Genomic DNA, 16782 nt, shown 5'->3' with positions numbered 1-16782 from the left:
AAAAGGGATTGCAGATGATGTCCATCTTTTACTGAAGGCATGGCATGAGCTGAAGATTGTCAAATCAATGGGCTTAAGTTTGGTATGGAAATATTCCATGATCCATTTTGGTGCTTATTTGTATTTTTTGCATATGCACTAAATTACTGATGTTTGCTATCTTCTTTGGAAGAAATTTCAGGGCTTCAATAAGTTATTAAGTTTAAATTAATTTGTCCACTTGAATTTGGCTGTAATCTATTCCCAAGTTTAAGAAAAATTGGTAGATGTGTATTTCATATATGTGAGTATATAAATCCAAATACCCACACACACAAATATATAGAGAGAGAGTCAATTCTGATCTAACATGAAAGCTCCATTCTCATCTGATGTCATGCTATAGGAAAGCCACGCAATTGCTGCACAATTTAACTAATAGGACTGAAATAGCTTTATAGCCAATACAGGTAAGGAAAGTTCGCATTCTACAAACAACGATCTAAATTCTTCAAATGCGTTGAAGCCCATTTGCATTGATGAAATACGCATTATAGCAACTGTACACACACATGCACAATACATAAGACAATACCAAAAGGCAGTGTTATAATTATTCTGGTATTTTCACATTTTTCCATTGGAGCATAATGTGAAATTGGAGAAGTAGTTGTGGATTGATTAACAGGACATAATGCAAATGTTTTTTCCATGGCCAGGAGCAGCTTTTTAACCAGCTAATTGAGTTAGGTGCCTTATCATATACAATGGAAGCTGTATGTTTATGTTTATGCCCCCTCACTCCATTCAATTCATGTGGCCAGTAGAAACGTCCACTCAACACAAGAATCCCTCTAGATGCCAACACTGAAATCTGAGCTAGAACTCTAGTCTCCATTTGTTGATACTGTCTGAAGTAATATCTTCACCTGCTACTTCAGAGGAAGGAATGCTACTACTGACCTGAAAGTCTCACTCCATTCTGTCTCAGCAGTTATCTATTTAGGAAATCTGTGATTAGCATTTCTTGCAATGAAATATGGTTATTTTAAGAATAAAGGAAAACATATCTTGAAATTACTTCAGAGTTATACTTAATAGCCAGATTTCCCTTCTGGGGTGGGGTGAGAAAAAGTGTGGTTGAAATTCAGTTCAAAGTAAGATAAAACATATTAAGCATTCGGATAAATTAAAGATAATTCATAATAAATTATTTATAAATCTTTCACAAGATGCTGGTGTTAGAATTAGTAGCAAGAGGTTTTTATTAATCTCCCTCTTATTTGATCACTTTGGAACATCTTTCCTATGTCAAAGTTGCTTCTAAATGCCTATTACACGGGGATTTAATCAGAATGGGAAATGCTGTGATACTATTAATTGCATTTTGCAGGTTGTAATGGTGGAGTTCAACTATCGCCTTGGGCCTCTCGGCTTTCTCAGCACTCTGGATGTAAATGCTCCTGGCAACTTTGGTTTCTTGGACATGACCAAAGCTCTTCAGTGGATAAAACACAACATCCAGAACTTTGGGGGAGATCCCAACTCCATCACATTGTTTGGATATGGGGCTGGGGGGTTAGCGGTCAGTTATCTGCTTTTGTCGCCTTTATCCAGAGGCCTCTTTCACAGAGCCATCTCCAGTAGTGGCAATGCTTTGGTAACAGATTTCATCGGAAATCCTAGTAGCTTTGACCCTCTTGTTGTCAGCCAACAACTAGCTGAAGCATTGGATTGCCCAACTGATAGTAATGTAAAGATGGTGGAATGTCTCCGAACAAAACCAGTGGAATCTTTTCTTGATGTCCCAATGTTCACGTCGAAGCATGGTCTAAAGTTCCTTCCTGTTGTCGATGGTGTTTTCTTAAAAGAGCTACCTCAGGATTCACTCCTCAAAGGAAACTATATGAAAGTTCCTTACATTATAGGACTTACCAACGATGAGTCAGGGGCTCAGCTAGTTGACTTTTTCGGTAATGATGATGGAATTACTACTGAAACTTACCTTAAGTTGGTGTCGGATTATGCCAATAGTCATTTCAGGTATGTACGTATTTTGTCCTTTTATTGTACGTTTTTGCTCTAATTTTCTTTACATTCAGACCTTTTCTTTCCTGTGGTATAGCTCCACAAGAGTTAGCCATCTCCCAGTACTACAAACAAGTGGCTATATTTCATACGGGCGCCCAAAGAAAGCGTGTGTTGCAGATATATAAGTGGAGTTAATAGGAAATGGTGGGAGTAAAGTAGAAAAAGGAATCACAGTCAAGTTCAATTCTGTCTCAACTTAACATCATCATGTATGACCTATTTTACTTCACTTCTCTCCTTAACTAAATCCCCCTTTGCTTTTCCAGGTATAGACTTCTTGTGCTAGTGTTCTTTAGTTTACAGAAATTGGTTTCTCTGCTATCTCCTCTTTGTTACTATGAAGACTCTATAACACCTCTCAATGTTTCTTTCATAAAATAATATTTTAAATAAAAGTTTAAGTAGTTTGTAAAAAGACATGGCAAGTGCAGCATTCTTGGGATTAACTGGTGATTTTAGATCTATGCTTCCCAAAGCTCTTCACCACTGGTGGATTTTCCTCAAGTGATGCCTGGATCTGTTGGAGTTAGTTGACAGAGATAAACTGCTATGAATAATCAACAAGTCTGGATGTAGGTTTGCTCGCTGAGCTGGAAGCTTCATCCGGAGGCTCACTGATGATGTTACCTAATATGGTAATGAAACGTCTGAAAACAAACCTTTCAGCTCAGCGAGTAAACCTACATCCAGAACCTCAACCTGAGCTACAAATCTTCTCAAAACTCGCTTGTCAACAAGTCTATTGTTGTAATCACATGAGGACCAGGATAGTACAAGACAAACAAGATTAGCCATTGCCAATTGCTATGTGAAGAATTGCCTTTGTTTTTTGAGGGTGACACTCTTCCATAAACTCCTAGAAAAACATTTAACAGAACCTAAAGAGAACCTCAAATGATTTTTTTTCCGCTTCTAGGTCTGAAGTTTACATAAATGCAGTATAGTTTCTGTGCAACATGAAAGTTTGTCTGGTTGCCAAGTAAGATGCAAAAATAACTTTGAATGTAATTTCCTTCAGATACAATCCATCCCAGATAGCAGATGTTATCAGCTATTCTTACAGAGACTTCACGCGCCCAAATGACCCAGCTGCCCTCAGAGATGGTTTCAGAGACTTGGTTCAGGACCACAAATGGTTAACACCGAGTTACCAATTAGCAGATCAACACTCAAGCAGGGCAGAAACATTTCTGTACATTTACAGGTAAAGTAATTCTGAAGTTATAGAATGGATTTGTTTCATATATAAATGAATCCAGAAGTATTTGAAAGAACCAGTTTTTTGTATTGCATTAGTTCAATTGGTCATAGCTTTGCTTCTGAAGAAGAAGAAAAAAGTTGTTCTGCTTATTCTCAACTCTTTCTGTCCCACGCAATCATGTTAGAAGCTGCTGTGCAAGTGTCACATTGGCACCGTGATAGAACTCTCACCTCCGAATTAGATCGTGGATACAAATTTCAATCCAGCATTTCAGCATATAGTCATAGAGATGTACAGCACAGAAACAGACCCTTCGGTCCAACCCATCCATGCCGAACAGGCATCCCAACACAATCTAGTTCCACCTGCCAGCACCTGGCCCATATCCCTCCAAACCCTACCTATTCATATATCCACCCAGATGTAATTGTACTAGCCTCCACCACTTCCTCTGGCAGCTCGGATCCCAACATACCTCTCATTGCATTAGAGCCAGTCTCAATACCAGAAATTTGGCTGTTTGTGCTACGTTCCCCTGAGAATCCATCACCCCTCCATTTTCCAAAACAGCATACTTGCTTGAAATGGGGATAGCCACAGAAGACTCCTGCACTACCTGCCTACCTCTCTTACCTTTCCTGGAGTTACCCCATCTATGTGATTGTATCTGAGATTTCCCCCTCTTCGTATAGTTGCCAATACATCAGAGCCCCTTTCTCTTGTAAATTCCTCATTGTGTCTAACTGCCTCTCCAACTGATCTATTCGATCTGATAGGATTTACAATCTGCATTTATTGCAGATATAATCCTCAGTAACCCATAAACTCTCCCCAAACTCCCACATCCGACAAGAAGAGTATATCACTCTACTAAGGGCCATTTTTGCTTATTTCAATCTACAGACCCAGAAAATAGCACTCTCTTATTCCTCTCCAAATAAGAGATGCTTCAGGTAAAATTAATACTTATGGCTTATATTTTAAGTTTAATCAAGAGACATAGCTCAATAAAACATATAATCAAGAAAGAACCCACTCTACTCACTACTGCAGACTTATTTTAAGGTCACGCTTAAAATCGACTTATCTGCTTCTGTGCTGTGACTTCTCCCAGACAGTTCCTTCAAGATCAGTTGTGAATTTCACTGTTTTTTAATTTTGCCAGATGCACTCCGATACATGAATTCAACAGCAAAGGCAGTAACTGCTAACTGTCAGTTAGCAGTGTGAGTTTCTTTCTCTTTCTTTTTCCTGCACTAACCTCACCATGTGCTTCCTTGTTCTGTTCTTCTCCCTTTTAAAACTGCTGATGCTTTGACTTTTTTTTCTCCCAAATTCCAAAATAGTGCAACAGCATAAAAAAGTAATTGCTGCTCCTGGAATTCGAGGAAATCACCTCCAACACCTAAAATAACTCAAAAAAGGAGCAGCTGTTACAGCCAGAAAGTTTTCCTGTCCTCTATATTAGATTACCCAGAATCCCTATAATCTGAGTTACTAGCTATATTGTTAAAGATCACAAAACACCAGGTTATAGTCCAACAGGTTTATTTGGAAGCACTAGTTTTCGGAGCACAGCTCCTTCATCAGGTGGTTGTGCAATTTCAACTTTGTCCACTCCAGCCCAATACCGGCAACTCCAAGACATAGCTATATTGTTGGAGATGTCACATATGAAATTGAGATCCCATCAGGCTGCAGAACTTCATACAAAGTTACACCATTTATAAAGCATTTGAAATTTCCAATTGTCCTAGACAGCGTTAAAACCTTCAGGCAACCCCACTAAAATAGTTTAACTGGTCATTTAGCTCATTGCCTTTAGTGGGACCTGGCTACGCATTACAGTAGCTGTCATGTTTGTGTAGAAAATAACAGTCTCCAGTTCAGGAAGAAATTCATTGGCAGTAAAGTATACCTAAAGGTTGTGAACATAATTGCATTTTCTTTTCCATAAGATCATAAGAAATCGGATTAGGCCATTTAGATCCTTAAGGATGATCCGATTGTGGCCTTAACTCCAGCTTCCTGCCTGCACCCGATAATCCACCATGCCATTTTCAATCCAGACATACGTCTAACCCAGCCTTGACTATATTCAATGACCCATCCTCTACCGTACCCTGGGAGAAAAGAACTCCAAAGACCATCAACTTAGAAAATTTTTTTCCTCATCTCCATTTAAATAGGATATTTATTTTGAAACTTTTCTTCTAGTTCTAGATTCTTCCAGCATAGGAAACATTATATCTGAATCTACCCTGTCAAGCCCTCTCAAAGCCCCTTTCTAATAAGATTACCTTTCACTCTTCTAAACTCCAATGAGCATTGACCTAATATGCTTATTCCTTCTTCAAGAGGGAAAACTTCATTCCAGGAATCAACCTTCTATGAATGATTTCCCTTTTAAATATGTCCTTCCTTATATAAGGAGACTAAAACTGTACACATAATGCTCCCACCTAAAAGCCCTTCATAGCTGTAGCAAGACTTCATGCCTTTATACTTCATAAAGACAAGGGCTTTCCTAATTACATGCCGGATCTGTATGCAAACCGTTTGTTTTTTATGTAGAAAAATTCCAAAATCCTTTATCCTGATTTAGTTTCCTGATAGTTAGCCCAGCCTTTAGCAATGTCAAATAATTACCCCAACGCCATAAGATCTTTATCGTGTGTAATAAACTTATCGAATGTCCTCTGAAAGTCTAAATCTATTCTATCCACTGATTCCCATTTATCCATCTTACTGTTCATATCCTCACAGAGTTCATATAATTCTGTCAAACATCAAGTCCCGTTTACAAAACCATGTTAGGTTAGGTTAGATTAGATTAGATTAGATTAGATACCCTACAGTGCGGAAACAGGCCCTTTGGCAGGCCCTTTGGTGTGGATTTGTTGGGCCAAAGACTAACCAACCCAGACCCATTTCCCTCTGACTAATGCACCTAATGCTACAAGCAATTTAGCATCGCCAATCCACCTAACCTGCACATCTTGGACTGTGGCAAGAAACCGGAGCACCCAGAGGAAATCCAGTGGACACAGGGAAAATGTGCAAACTCCACACAGACAGTTGCCTGAGGCTGGCATCGAACCAGGGGCCCTGGTGGTGTGAGGCAGCAGTACTAACCACTGAGCCCATTAATGCCACCTGATTGTATTATTACTTTCTAAATATGTGGTGACTTCTTAACAGTGGATTTGATTACTCTCCTAATGACAGACATTTGACTAATTGGCCTAGTTCCCTGCTTTCTGAGCTACTGCCTTTCTTGAACACTGGTTACATATTCAAACTGTTTGATCTTGTTTAGCTTATGCCAATTCGCTTAGTAGTAATCCAGAGATTATTACCCTTGTGGCCCTGCATTTTAATTTAGTTCCCAATTGCTCAAACTACTTCATTCTTGGTCTAACCTATGTCTTTCGTATCCATGTGGACCACACCAGGATCTTTCCTTTCCCACTTCAAATACTTTGTCTACCCTAATTTGACACTGGCATCTCCACATCATAGCTTTCCCAGTTCAGGTTGTGATCTCCTTAGCTCTGGAATGTGGCAGGGAACACAGCCCTTTGAATCCATGTTCTCAGCTGCAGACAATAGCATCCATTCCCCAATGATACTGTCTATGATGCAATTCCATTCTTTTAGCTCCCCCACTTGAAGACCCTTCCATACTCCAGTACCGTGGGGAATTTGGTCACCTTTTTAGGCCCTACTCTCACCCACAGAAGCTGCAAGAATTTCAAACCTGTTGAACAATTGTAAGGGCTGAGATTTGTTCATTGCTGCCTTAAAGTCCTCTTTACCTGCCTCTCTTCCAGCCACACCTTCCTGTCTGTGATATGGAACAAATCTGAAGTACTTAGCCAAAGGGCTATTACTGCCTTTTGGAAGAAAGTAATTTACCCCCTCCCTAAAGTATCTTATTCAAAACTGATTCCAACTCATCAACTTGGAGCCTAATATCTCAAAGCTGTAGACACTTACTGCAGATGTGGTTTCTGTGGGACACACAGAGTTCCAGCAGCACCCACGGTGCTACAGCTGCAACACTTCACCTGCCCTGCCTTCTTTATTTTGTTCTTAACAGATTAGATTTCAAGTTTAGAATATCACTTAGCAATAACAGGTTGTGCTATTACAGAGATTAACCAGTTCTTCTTCATTTCTCTACCTAAAAACAGTTCTAATCCTATTATTGCAGGTAGGAAAAGGAGACTGGACCTAAACAGGGATCAGATCACATACTCTGGCATCAACTTGATTACAGCAGTCAGGTAGTCAACAGCATTCTGGACCCACCCAAAGGAGTCAGTGTTGCCATGGCAACATGCACTTTTAAATGAATGGGGTAAACTGGAGCTATGGATGGTGATTGTAGAGGCTCCAATTTCTCAACTGACCAGGAATCTGTTCTGCTGTTTGTACCAGCATTTGATATACATTGGAAGGATTTGCAGGTTGATATTTGCTGGGTTATAAATAAGTCTGACCTTGACCATCAATTCCTAGAGTGGAGCTTGAACCAGGAGCTTCTAACTCATGGGCAGGAACACTACCTGTTGAGCCAAAAGATTACCCCTCTTTGAGCAGCAACACCATTTTTATCCTCCCCAGCGCCAGTTTAGAGAGTGAAAAAAGGAAACTGAACTAGCAGTCACATACCTAATTACTGCTACCAGGCTTCAGTTCTCAGGTCTCATGATGTCTGGCACCTTTTTTGGACCATTTATTTTTGTAAAAGGCCAGAGCAGTGTCTGCTCAATTACTACACCAACACTCCCCTCCCCTCCTTACTTCAAAACTCCTAGGTTGAAAAACTGTCTTATAACACAGTCTCCCACTTCGTGCAATTTACTTTGTGTGTGCGCTAAACTTCTTGCGTTTATCTTAACTCAGAGACCTCGCTGGCAGCTGCTGCTGGCTAGGGATCCAATTCTAACTAGTTATTTAATGGACCACACTGCAGGTGCTTCAAGATGGGAATCTTTCTTATCACAAACAAAAATTTTAAAAAACTATAACAATAAATAGTAGTTTAAGTTAATATTTAATGCAAAATTAACTGGATTCTGGAAACAGATCAACTCTGAAGCCTCCCTCACTAGATTCAAGTACTGTCTCAAGCTGCCATCTTTATGCAATTTAATCCTTATGTCTGATTTTGCTCACACACTCATACACTGAGTGGAGTCTTCCTTTATGTTCATTCTTGGGCTGAAGAGGATATTTTATCTCATATTAACTGGGACTAAGAATGCAGTCTGGAAATTCACAAAGCATGTATATTGCATTCCTTTCATCTTCAAAGATATTAGTTCTTTAAAAACTAATTAAATTTGACAGATTAACATATATTTAACAAATCTGCACTGATCGTCTGCAACTAGAGCATTTTGAAACACATACACTATCTTAAAACATGGATTATACAACTTGTTATGCTAATTGATGTATCCTTCTCTATCTTCTTCAACGGAAGTTGCATTAGCAATCCTGCACCTCATGGTCTTTTGCATAACTTTCAATGCTCTCCATAACCATCCCATTACAGACTCAAACTATTTTTAAAGGCACAGCACACAGCTGCGATTCAAATTTAGCTTTATATACCTAAATCAGGTGCAGCTTAATTCAATTTGCTTGACAACCAGTTGACATAACTTGAGTTAGCCTCATGAGTTGATCTATCGCTGTGATTAGAATTGGATAGGAAATATTTACTTCCAAATCAATTCCAATTTTTAAAAAACCCTTTATAAAAGGTAAGATACTCAAAAAGGAGCTCACTTCAGATCTTCAAAATTGGCATTTTGATTCTTAGGCCTGGATGACTCCTCTGTTAAAGTGCAGTGCCAAAAAACAATCTGCTAGTCTTTGGGATTTTGTTGTGTTATGACAATGACTGCAATGAGGGGGGAAGAAAAGGCTTAAGTTAATATTCATGGCCTTCCTGCTTTATTCAAACTCCTCAATATAATTTTGAAGTGGACACCAGTCAAGCCATCAAAAAGATATGGAGTAAAGCACTATCAAAGAGACACGTGACTCAGTCTCAGTTTAGAACTGTTCCTTACTGGAGCATTGGGACAAGTTTGCAAGGTCCCCAATAAACTAGCTTTTGTCCTCAAAATCAGTTCATATTAGGGGTAGTTCTGAACTTGTAGCTGAACTTGAACTTATCAGGAATAGGATGGCACGTTTAATGCTTGTGTATTTTAAAAACAAACAACAAATAAACATATGCTACTTTTCTTTCCAGCCATAGCTCCTCGTTTTCCAAAAACCCTCTTTGGGTTGGAGCTTCTCATTTGGATGATTTGCTTTACCTACTAGGAGATCCTGTTGCCAAAAATCCAACCCACCAATATAATGAAGCAGAGAAACAACTATCTTTTAGCCTCATGGCTTACTGGACTAATTTTGCACACAGTGGGTAAGACAGTATTCCAATTTGTTTTTTCAAAAAGTCCTTCTTATTTCATTCCATGCCTGCCAACATTGCACAATTCTCATTATTCCCCTTCCTGTAGTGATGGTGGTGGGGAGTATTTGTAGACATCTTGAAAAGTTTTATTTTTCTTTTGCATAATAAACATCCTATTGCTAAAACCAAATCTGCAGCCTAGCATTTCAACATTTAATTTTAAAAATAAAATCTACCACACTAGATTTCATTCTGGGATCTGATTTGTCCTGTAGCTGGAATCCTCCGAGTAGCAGCAAGAGAGTAGGTGGTGTTTTGGCTCCTGATAACCAAACACTTGCTTGGACTTTCATCAAAGCCACAAATGAGAATGTAAATCTTTCCATTTCAGTTATCGGAAGCAAACATTCTTTGCTGTAACGTCATTAACACTAGAATGGAGTGGTTTCATACTTTCACGCAAAAAAACCCTCCAATTACAAGTTAGTCTGAGTTTGAAGTGAAATTGTGTAGTTAACCCATAGACAGCTGGAACTTAGTTCCTGAAATCATTCAATTAATTTCACTTTGGTTTCTTACTGTCAATGCAAAGAAGAATTTTACTTTTGCTATAGAATTCCCAATATGCAGGCATACAGTTGGGAATTTTAAAAAAAATTATTTCAGAGGATGTGAGTAGCATAAGCCAAACTACCATTTATTACCTGGAGAGCAGTTAACATATACATTGCTCTGGATCTGGAGTCACATAGGCCAGACCAGATAAGGACAATATTTCCTTCCCTAAAGGACATTAGTTCACCAAGTGGTTTTTGTTTTACAAAACTCAATAGACAGTTGTTTCTCTGGCTAGATTTTTACTAAATTCAAATTTAACCAGTTGCTCCAGTGGGAATTGAACCCATGTCCCTAAAACATTATTCTAGGAATTTGTATTTTGTGTCCAGTAACACTACCACCTCCCTGAAATGAAGGACTTACTTTATATACAACTCTTGGGATGAGTTTTTTTTTGTGACATTCATTAGATCTGTGAATGAGGCTGTTAATCTATGAAATAGCATTCCGGGGACACAATTTAAACACTACATTTTTTGTTCATTCATGGAATGTGAGCATCACTGGCAAGTGGTTATATGGTCATCAATAGACTTGCTTTTTTTATTATTGAATTCAAATTTCACAATTTTCCATGCTGGTATTTAAAACCATGCTCTCAGAACACCCGTGCCTCTGGATTGCTAGCCTAATGACATTGCAACATTTACACTTCCCATCAACTCTTCTTTGAGCATCTTATTGTCATAATAGTTTGGTCACAGCTAGACCTTTGACAAATTAGTCAACACAATTTTCTCAGATAATGACAATTTGTAACACTCACCTCAAAGTATGCGCAGATACTGTGTCAACTGAATCGGTCATGGGTGTGTGGAGCTGAGGTGCACATTAGCTATCAGCTGACTGAATTGTGGAACCGGCCTAAGGGGCTGAATGATATTTCCTGTTCGTAATGTTACTTTACATTTTCACAGTAACCCAAACAGAGGACCCCACAAAATGTCAGGCTGGCCCAACTACACAGCCACTGGCACAGAATTCATGAACTTCACTGCAGACAGATCAGATTGGATAAGCAGATCTTACCGCAGACAGCAGACTGCCTTCTGGAGTGAAACTGTCCGTCTGATGCAATCTGAAGAATGGTGTAATAAAGCGAGAGAGCCATCTTCACATGCAAACATGACCACTCCTAGACCGACCACCACCCAGCCTACAGTACATTGTAATATAGGAACATATGATATTCTATCAATGAAGCTGACTCCTGAAGAAATAATCACTGCATTCTATGTTAGTTTTTCTGCCTTACTTATTGAAGTATTTCTGATTTTAGGGCTGGTGTACAAGTTGTACAGGCAACAGAAAAAGGTGAAGAAATTACAAGATCATGTTGTACTGTCTAACAACTTTGATGTACCTTTCAAGTCAGTTACCAATGAAAACACTCACACTAAGTTTTGAAAATGTTTATTTCAAAAGCTTTTTAAAATACAAAACATTTGTTATTTTACAGAGAAGAATTTTTGGAAAAGATAAAATGTGCAATTGGATGATTTCATCCAGAGAGCCACATAGAAAAAAATGAGAACAAGCAGCAGTGTAATGAATTAGATTATGAACAAACAGAAAATCTTTCATTGAGAAGATTCTTCAGTCATACTGAAAAGAAACACCAAAACTAAATATGGGCCCCTGCATTTTTTTGTTGAATCTCTTTTTAATTACTTCAGATTATCAAACAGGTCAAAAACAATAAACTGGAGAGCACACAATTACAGTAGAAACATGCAAATCTTTTCCTCAACACCAGTCAACATTTAGTGAAGATATTACTTAATATTTTGTGTGCGCTAATGAAATGAAAGACATTCTCTAAATGGAGGTTAATTTCCAAAACATTGCCAGAAAATGACAAGTTAACTTGTTAAACTATTGTTGTGTTATGGAGGTAGGAAATTAATGCTGTAAAATATTTTTCAACCTTTAAACATCATAAAATCAGTTTAAACCTGAAATTAACAAAATTTATCCAAGTCCCTAACATACTATGGTCAAGATAAAAGGTTGACAGTTCACTTAACTTTATCATTTCCAATCACATTTATATGAAATAGGATGTTACCAATGCAAGCTAACTGAACAAAATGCAATAGTTAAACATTTGTCCATTACAAAATCCAGCTGAATCAATTTAGAAAAAACTGCTACTTTTGACAACAATCTGCAAGTATGGCACGTAAACAAAATTTTGAAAAAATGAACTCTTTTCTGTTGCCTCTTCAATCATTAGTAAAGTATAATTGCATTAACCTACAATGTTGGTAATAAAATAAAATAGTGATCTGTAGCCTAAACTACATTTGTATAGTACAAAGATTGTGACAGCCTTGCTTAAACTTTTATATAATATTAAACTGTGTTGGGCTTACTTGTTTGGGCTTCAACTTATCACTATTTCATAAAGCTTACTAATTTTTAGGTCTACATAAAGTCATTAAGGTAAGGATTCACCAAATTCATGTCAACTTGGTCATAAAACTTTACATCCTTCCCTTTTTAAGTTATTCAAAGTTGTGTAAACATATCCTCAGCTTGTCCCCAAAATTAACAATTTTGGTCAAAACCCAGTACAAAATCTAGATTTTTTTTCAATAGCACAAATATAATGGATTTTAGTGAACATAGCTGGATTTAAAAACAGCCTGTCAAATGCCATTTTTCCAATTCATTTAAAGTGCCACAATTACAAGGTAATTGATGACTTAAAACAATGGAACATTTCACAATTCAGTGTCATCGAGTGCTTGAAAGCATCAAAAGACACAAGAATTTTACTGTTTTTTTTGTATTGAACATGACAGTGCAGTTAACAGTTTAATGTTATTCAAAAGTATTAGTTTGACACAGTAAAGCTATCACAAAGAGAAAATCAGTAAGATCAAGCCAAAGACTAAAGAATTTTATTATTTGTGGGGTCAGACAATTCAACTGGGAATTAATAAGAAATTTCTTTGTCCACATTGCATTTAGAGAATGGAACTTCACATTATAAAGAGTAACTGAGATGAATAGTACAGATATATATTTCAGGAGAAGCTAGAGGGAGAAAAGGATAGATGAGGTTAAATAGACAGTTGAAGATCCCTAGTGTAGACCATTTGGGCCATATAGTATGTATTGTACAGAAACAAACTACAAAAATCTACACTCCAATATTTTGTAAAATATTTCCAAAAATCTAGTTTCAGCACTGCAAGTCAGCTGTGATTTTCAATAAATAATTCCATGTGTTATTAACAAATAATTTCTAAGAGGTGGAGCTACAGGTGTTGGTCCATCACATAGGACAAATTTATCATATATTGATGGTGATCTAATGTAAAGCACCAATTTTAAAATGACTGTTCAAGATGGTTTTGCTCCCTGAAAGAAAGATCAACTGAACTTGTTCCAATTTGTTCTTATTGTAGAATGGTATTTTTATTTATACTGATATTCTTCCACCCAGTTGTTACAAGCAGAACCAGATCTTGCCACAAGGACAGAGATGTTGCATAAACGTACCTATTGCATTGCCATTGTATGCAAGTAACAAGAATTTAAAAAAATTTTTTGACTAACTTTAATTTGAATTGGGTATGTGAGAAGCAAAACAGCTCCAGGGTATCACGTAGTCAATTGTCTCTTTTACTTTCAGTGAAACAACTGGTCTTTAAAGATTGAAACTGAGATTCATTTGAAGAAAGCTACAGGAGTACAAGATGCAGAAAGGAATAGGAGCACACACTAATGGGTTTAGATAAAGTATAAGGAAGGAGGTTCATGTGGAACAATTACTGGCATAGTTCATTCAGATTGAATAATCAGTCTCCTTGCTGTAAATTCTGTTTAATTTTGTCAAGCATGACAGACAAAACAATTGTTTCTAGAATGCTTTGGTTATTAGCTTGGTACTTGTAATGGATCTAGATGGAAAAAGTTATCCTTCAGTAACTTAGGAGAAACAAATGTTTACCAATTTGGAAAGAAACAAAGTCCAAAGTATCAACCACCGCCATCTTCATGCCTCGTGTCAAAATACTACACAGTTTGTGGAGGTCAATATTAAGTATATAGGATTTCACCTGTTTTGACAATTGGTTGATGATACTATATCTTGCCATCAAAAGAGCTTAGTTTCTTTCGTTCTTCAAACTGTCTGTCCACTGCCATGGAGAGAGCTTCTAAAAATTTCTCTACTGTTACAGATGATGACTGTTAAAACAATGAGGGGGCAAAAAGAGAAAAGTTACTAAAACACTTAAAATACTAAGACAGATCAATGATCCAAATACAAATAAAATTTAGTCAGAAGAAACAATGAGGGCTAATATACAAAACAATGTTCCTGTAAGGAAATTCAGATGGATTTGGCCCTTTGTTGTGTTTTTATTTTGTTTACCGAGGTGCAATATTTTGAAATAGTTGTAAGTGTGCCAAGTGCCATTCCTGCAGCTAAATCCTCTAGACACTGGTAGAACTCAATGTTTAGCAACCATGTATCTCAACAATTTTCAAAAAGACAGTGTGCTAAAGCAGATTTAATTTCCTTCATAAACCACTGATTTTAAAAAGAGCATATGGGAATCACTGGTAATGTTTACCTAATGTCTATTCTTAATTGCCCTCAAGAAGGTAGAGGTAAGTTGCAATGTTTAAAAGCTCCAATCCATGATGGGAAAGCATTCTTAGGTAAATTCCAGTGTTTTGACTCAGCAGTGATTTAGGATCAATAATAAGGATGCAGATAAGGATCCTGTGAGAGTAGACTTGCATGTGTTGATGTTTTCATGCACCCATTGCCTTTCCACTTCGGATGGTGCAAGTCACAGGTTTGGGAGGTGTTGATGAATTGATGCCATGCATCAAGTATACAATTTAGCTACTGTATGGCAGTGGTGGAGGGATTAAGTACTTACAATGGTGCAAGGACACTGATCAAGCAAGCTGCTTTTTTCTGGATAGTGCCAATCTTCGAATATTGTTAGAGTTGCAACATCAAGGCTTGAAGGAAGAGTTCCCCATTACTAAGTCTCCAGTTTGTGACATAATCTTAGAGCCATATTGTTTACATGGTTACGTTCCAGGACAGTCAGTGAAGCATTCACAAAAGTAAATCAGAGTCAGTGCATAGTCACTGGCTGGTATTTAAATGGCATGAGTGTTACTTGCCATTTATCACATTAAGCCTGAGTAGATTTAAGTCTTGCTGCAAGTGAGAGACAATTATTTCATTAGCTGAGGAATTGTATAATATTTAGTTTCATTCCAATCAAGTGAATATTCCAACTTTTAACTTTAAAATAAGGAAAGGTAATTGAATCAGCTGAAGATGACTGGGACAAACATACCACTGAGGAATTCCTTGAACACCACTTATCACTGAGAAAGGATTGCCCCCTTGGTCTTCATGGACCTAGCTTCACTCTGTTCCTCCAGGCCACCAAATGCTGGCTTGCTCACAAGAACAGTTAGTCTAGCCTCACCACTGGTTTTGAACGCTGGATTGCATGATGTTGACAGAACAAAATCTCATCAATACCAGGCTTCTTTGTTCCACATAGCAGAACTTATGAGTACGGGAAGAAAATGGGGAAATTGCTACCAATCTACTAAAACAAAGCTGCAACAACTGAAAAGGGAATAAGCAGTAGAAATTGCAAATGAATTACACTGAATCAGAAATTTTGCAAGTTTAAAACTTTAAAATCTCAGACAGGTGTCCCCAAATAAACAGATCCATCACAAGATCAAAGGGTTTCAAAGCTAAAGAGAGATTCTTTTTCCATTTAGATAGTACCTTTTACAACTTCAGGGTTTCCTGAAGCACTTCAAATACTTTGAGAAGTGTAGCCACCTTTGTAATGTAGAGAAACCAGTACTAATTTCTGAACAAGTTCTCAGCACAGTAATATGATAATGACATGATAATCTGTTCATTAATGCTGACTGTGGGCCAGAGGGGCTAAGATTCTGACAACTCTCCTTTTCTTGTTGGAGTAGTGTTCTGGAATGGTAGTACTATGTCTACTTGAGTCTGCGTATTGGGTCAGCTGAAAGACTCAACATCTCAGTACAACCCTCCTTCAGCGCTGCATTGAGAATTGTCAGTCTGGGAGAAAAAGTGAGGACTGCAGATGCTGGAGATCAGAGCTGAAAAATGTGTTGCTGGAAAAGCACACCGGGTCAGACAGTATCCAAGGAGCAGGAGAATCGACATTTCGGGCATAAGCCCTTCTTCAGGAATGAGGAAGGTGTGCCAAGCAGGCTAAGATAAAAAGGTAGGGAGGAGGGACTTGGGGGAGGGGCGTTGGGAATGCGATAGGTCGGAGGTTAAGGTGAGGGTGATAGGCCGGAGTGGGGGTGGGGGTGGAGAGGTCAGGAAGATGATTGCAGGTCAAGAAGGCGGTGCTGAGTCCGAGGGTTGGGACTGAGATAAGGTGGGGGGAGGGGAAAATGAGGAAGCTGG

At 38.0% G+C, this 16782-nt stretch overlaps 2 protein-coding genes across 3 annotated transcripts in view; one reads left to right on the top strand and one right to left on the bottom strand.

The window, feature by feature from the left end:
• Nucleotides 1–12215, top strand: part of LOC140464931 (uncharacterized) — a 64569-nt gene extending 52354 nt beyond the window's left edge. Inside the window, exons 15-18 of the mRNA XM_072560575.1 lie at nt 1373–2022; nt 3089–3274; nt 9546–9719; nt 11246–12215. Of these exons, the coding sequence (XP_072416676.1) occupies nt 1373–2022; nt 3089–3274; nt 9546–9719; nt 11246–11735 (1500 nt within the window). The 3' untranslated portion in view covers nt 11736–12215. The remainder of the gene's footprint in view (nt 1–1372; nt 2023–3088; nt 3275–9545; nt 9720–11245) is intronic.
• Nucleotides 11726–16782, bottom strand: part of trip13 (thyroid hormone receptor interactor 13) — a 34330-nt gene continuing 29273 nt past the window's right edge. For both annotated transcript variants that reach the window (XM_072560583.1, XM_072560584.1), the window contains one exon: nt 11726–14528. In XM_072560583.1, coding sequence (XP_072416684.1) covers nt 14424–14528 — 105 coding nt within the window. In that variant the 3' untranslated portion in view covers nt 11726–14423. The remainder of the gene's footprint in view (nt 14529–16782) is intronic.

Source organism: Chiloscyllium punctatum, chromosome 41, assembly GCF_047496795.1.
Source record: "Chiloscyllium punctatum isolate Juve2018m chromosome 41, sChiPun1.3, whole genome shotgun sequence".
Classification (NCBI taxonomy): domain Eukaryota; kingdom Metazoa; phylum Chordata; class Chondrichthyes; order Orectolobiformes; family Hemiscylliidae; genus Chiloscyllium; species Chiloscyllium punctatum.
Note: the sequence above shows the minus strand (reverse complement) of the source record. Positions and strands in the feature narration are given on the sequence as shown.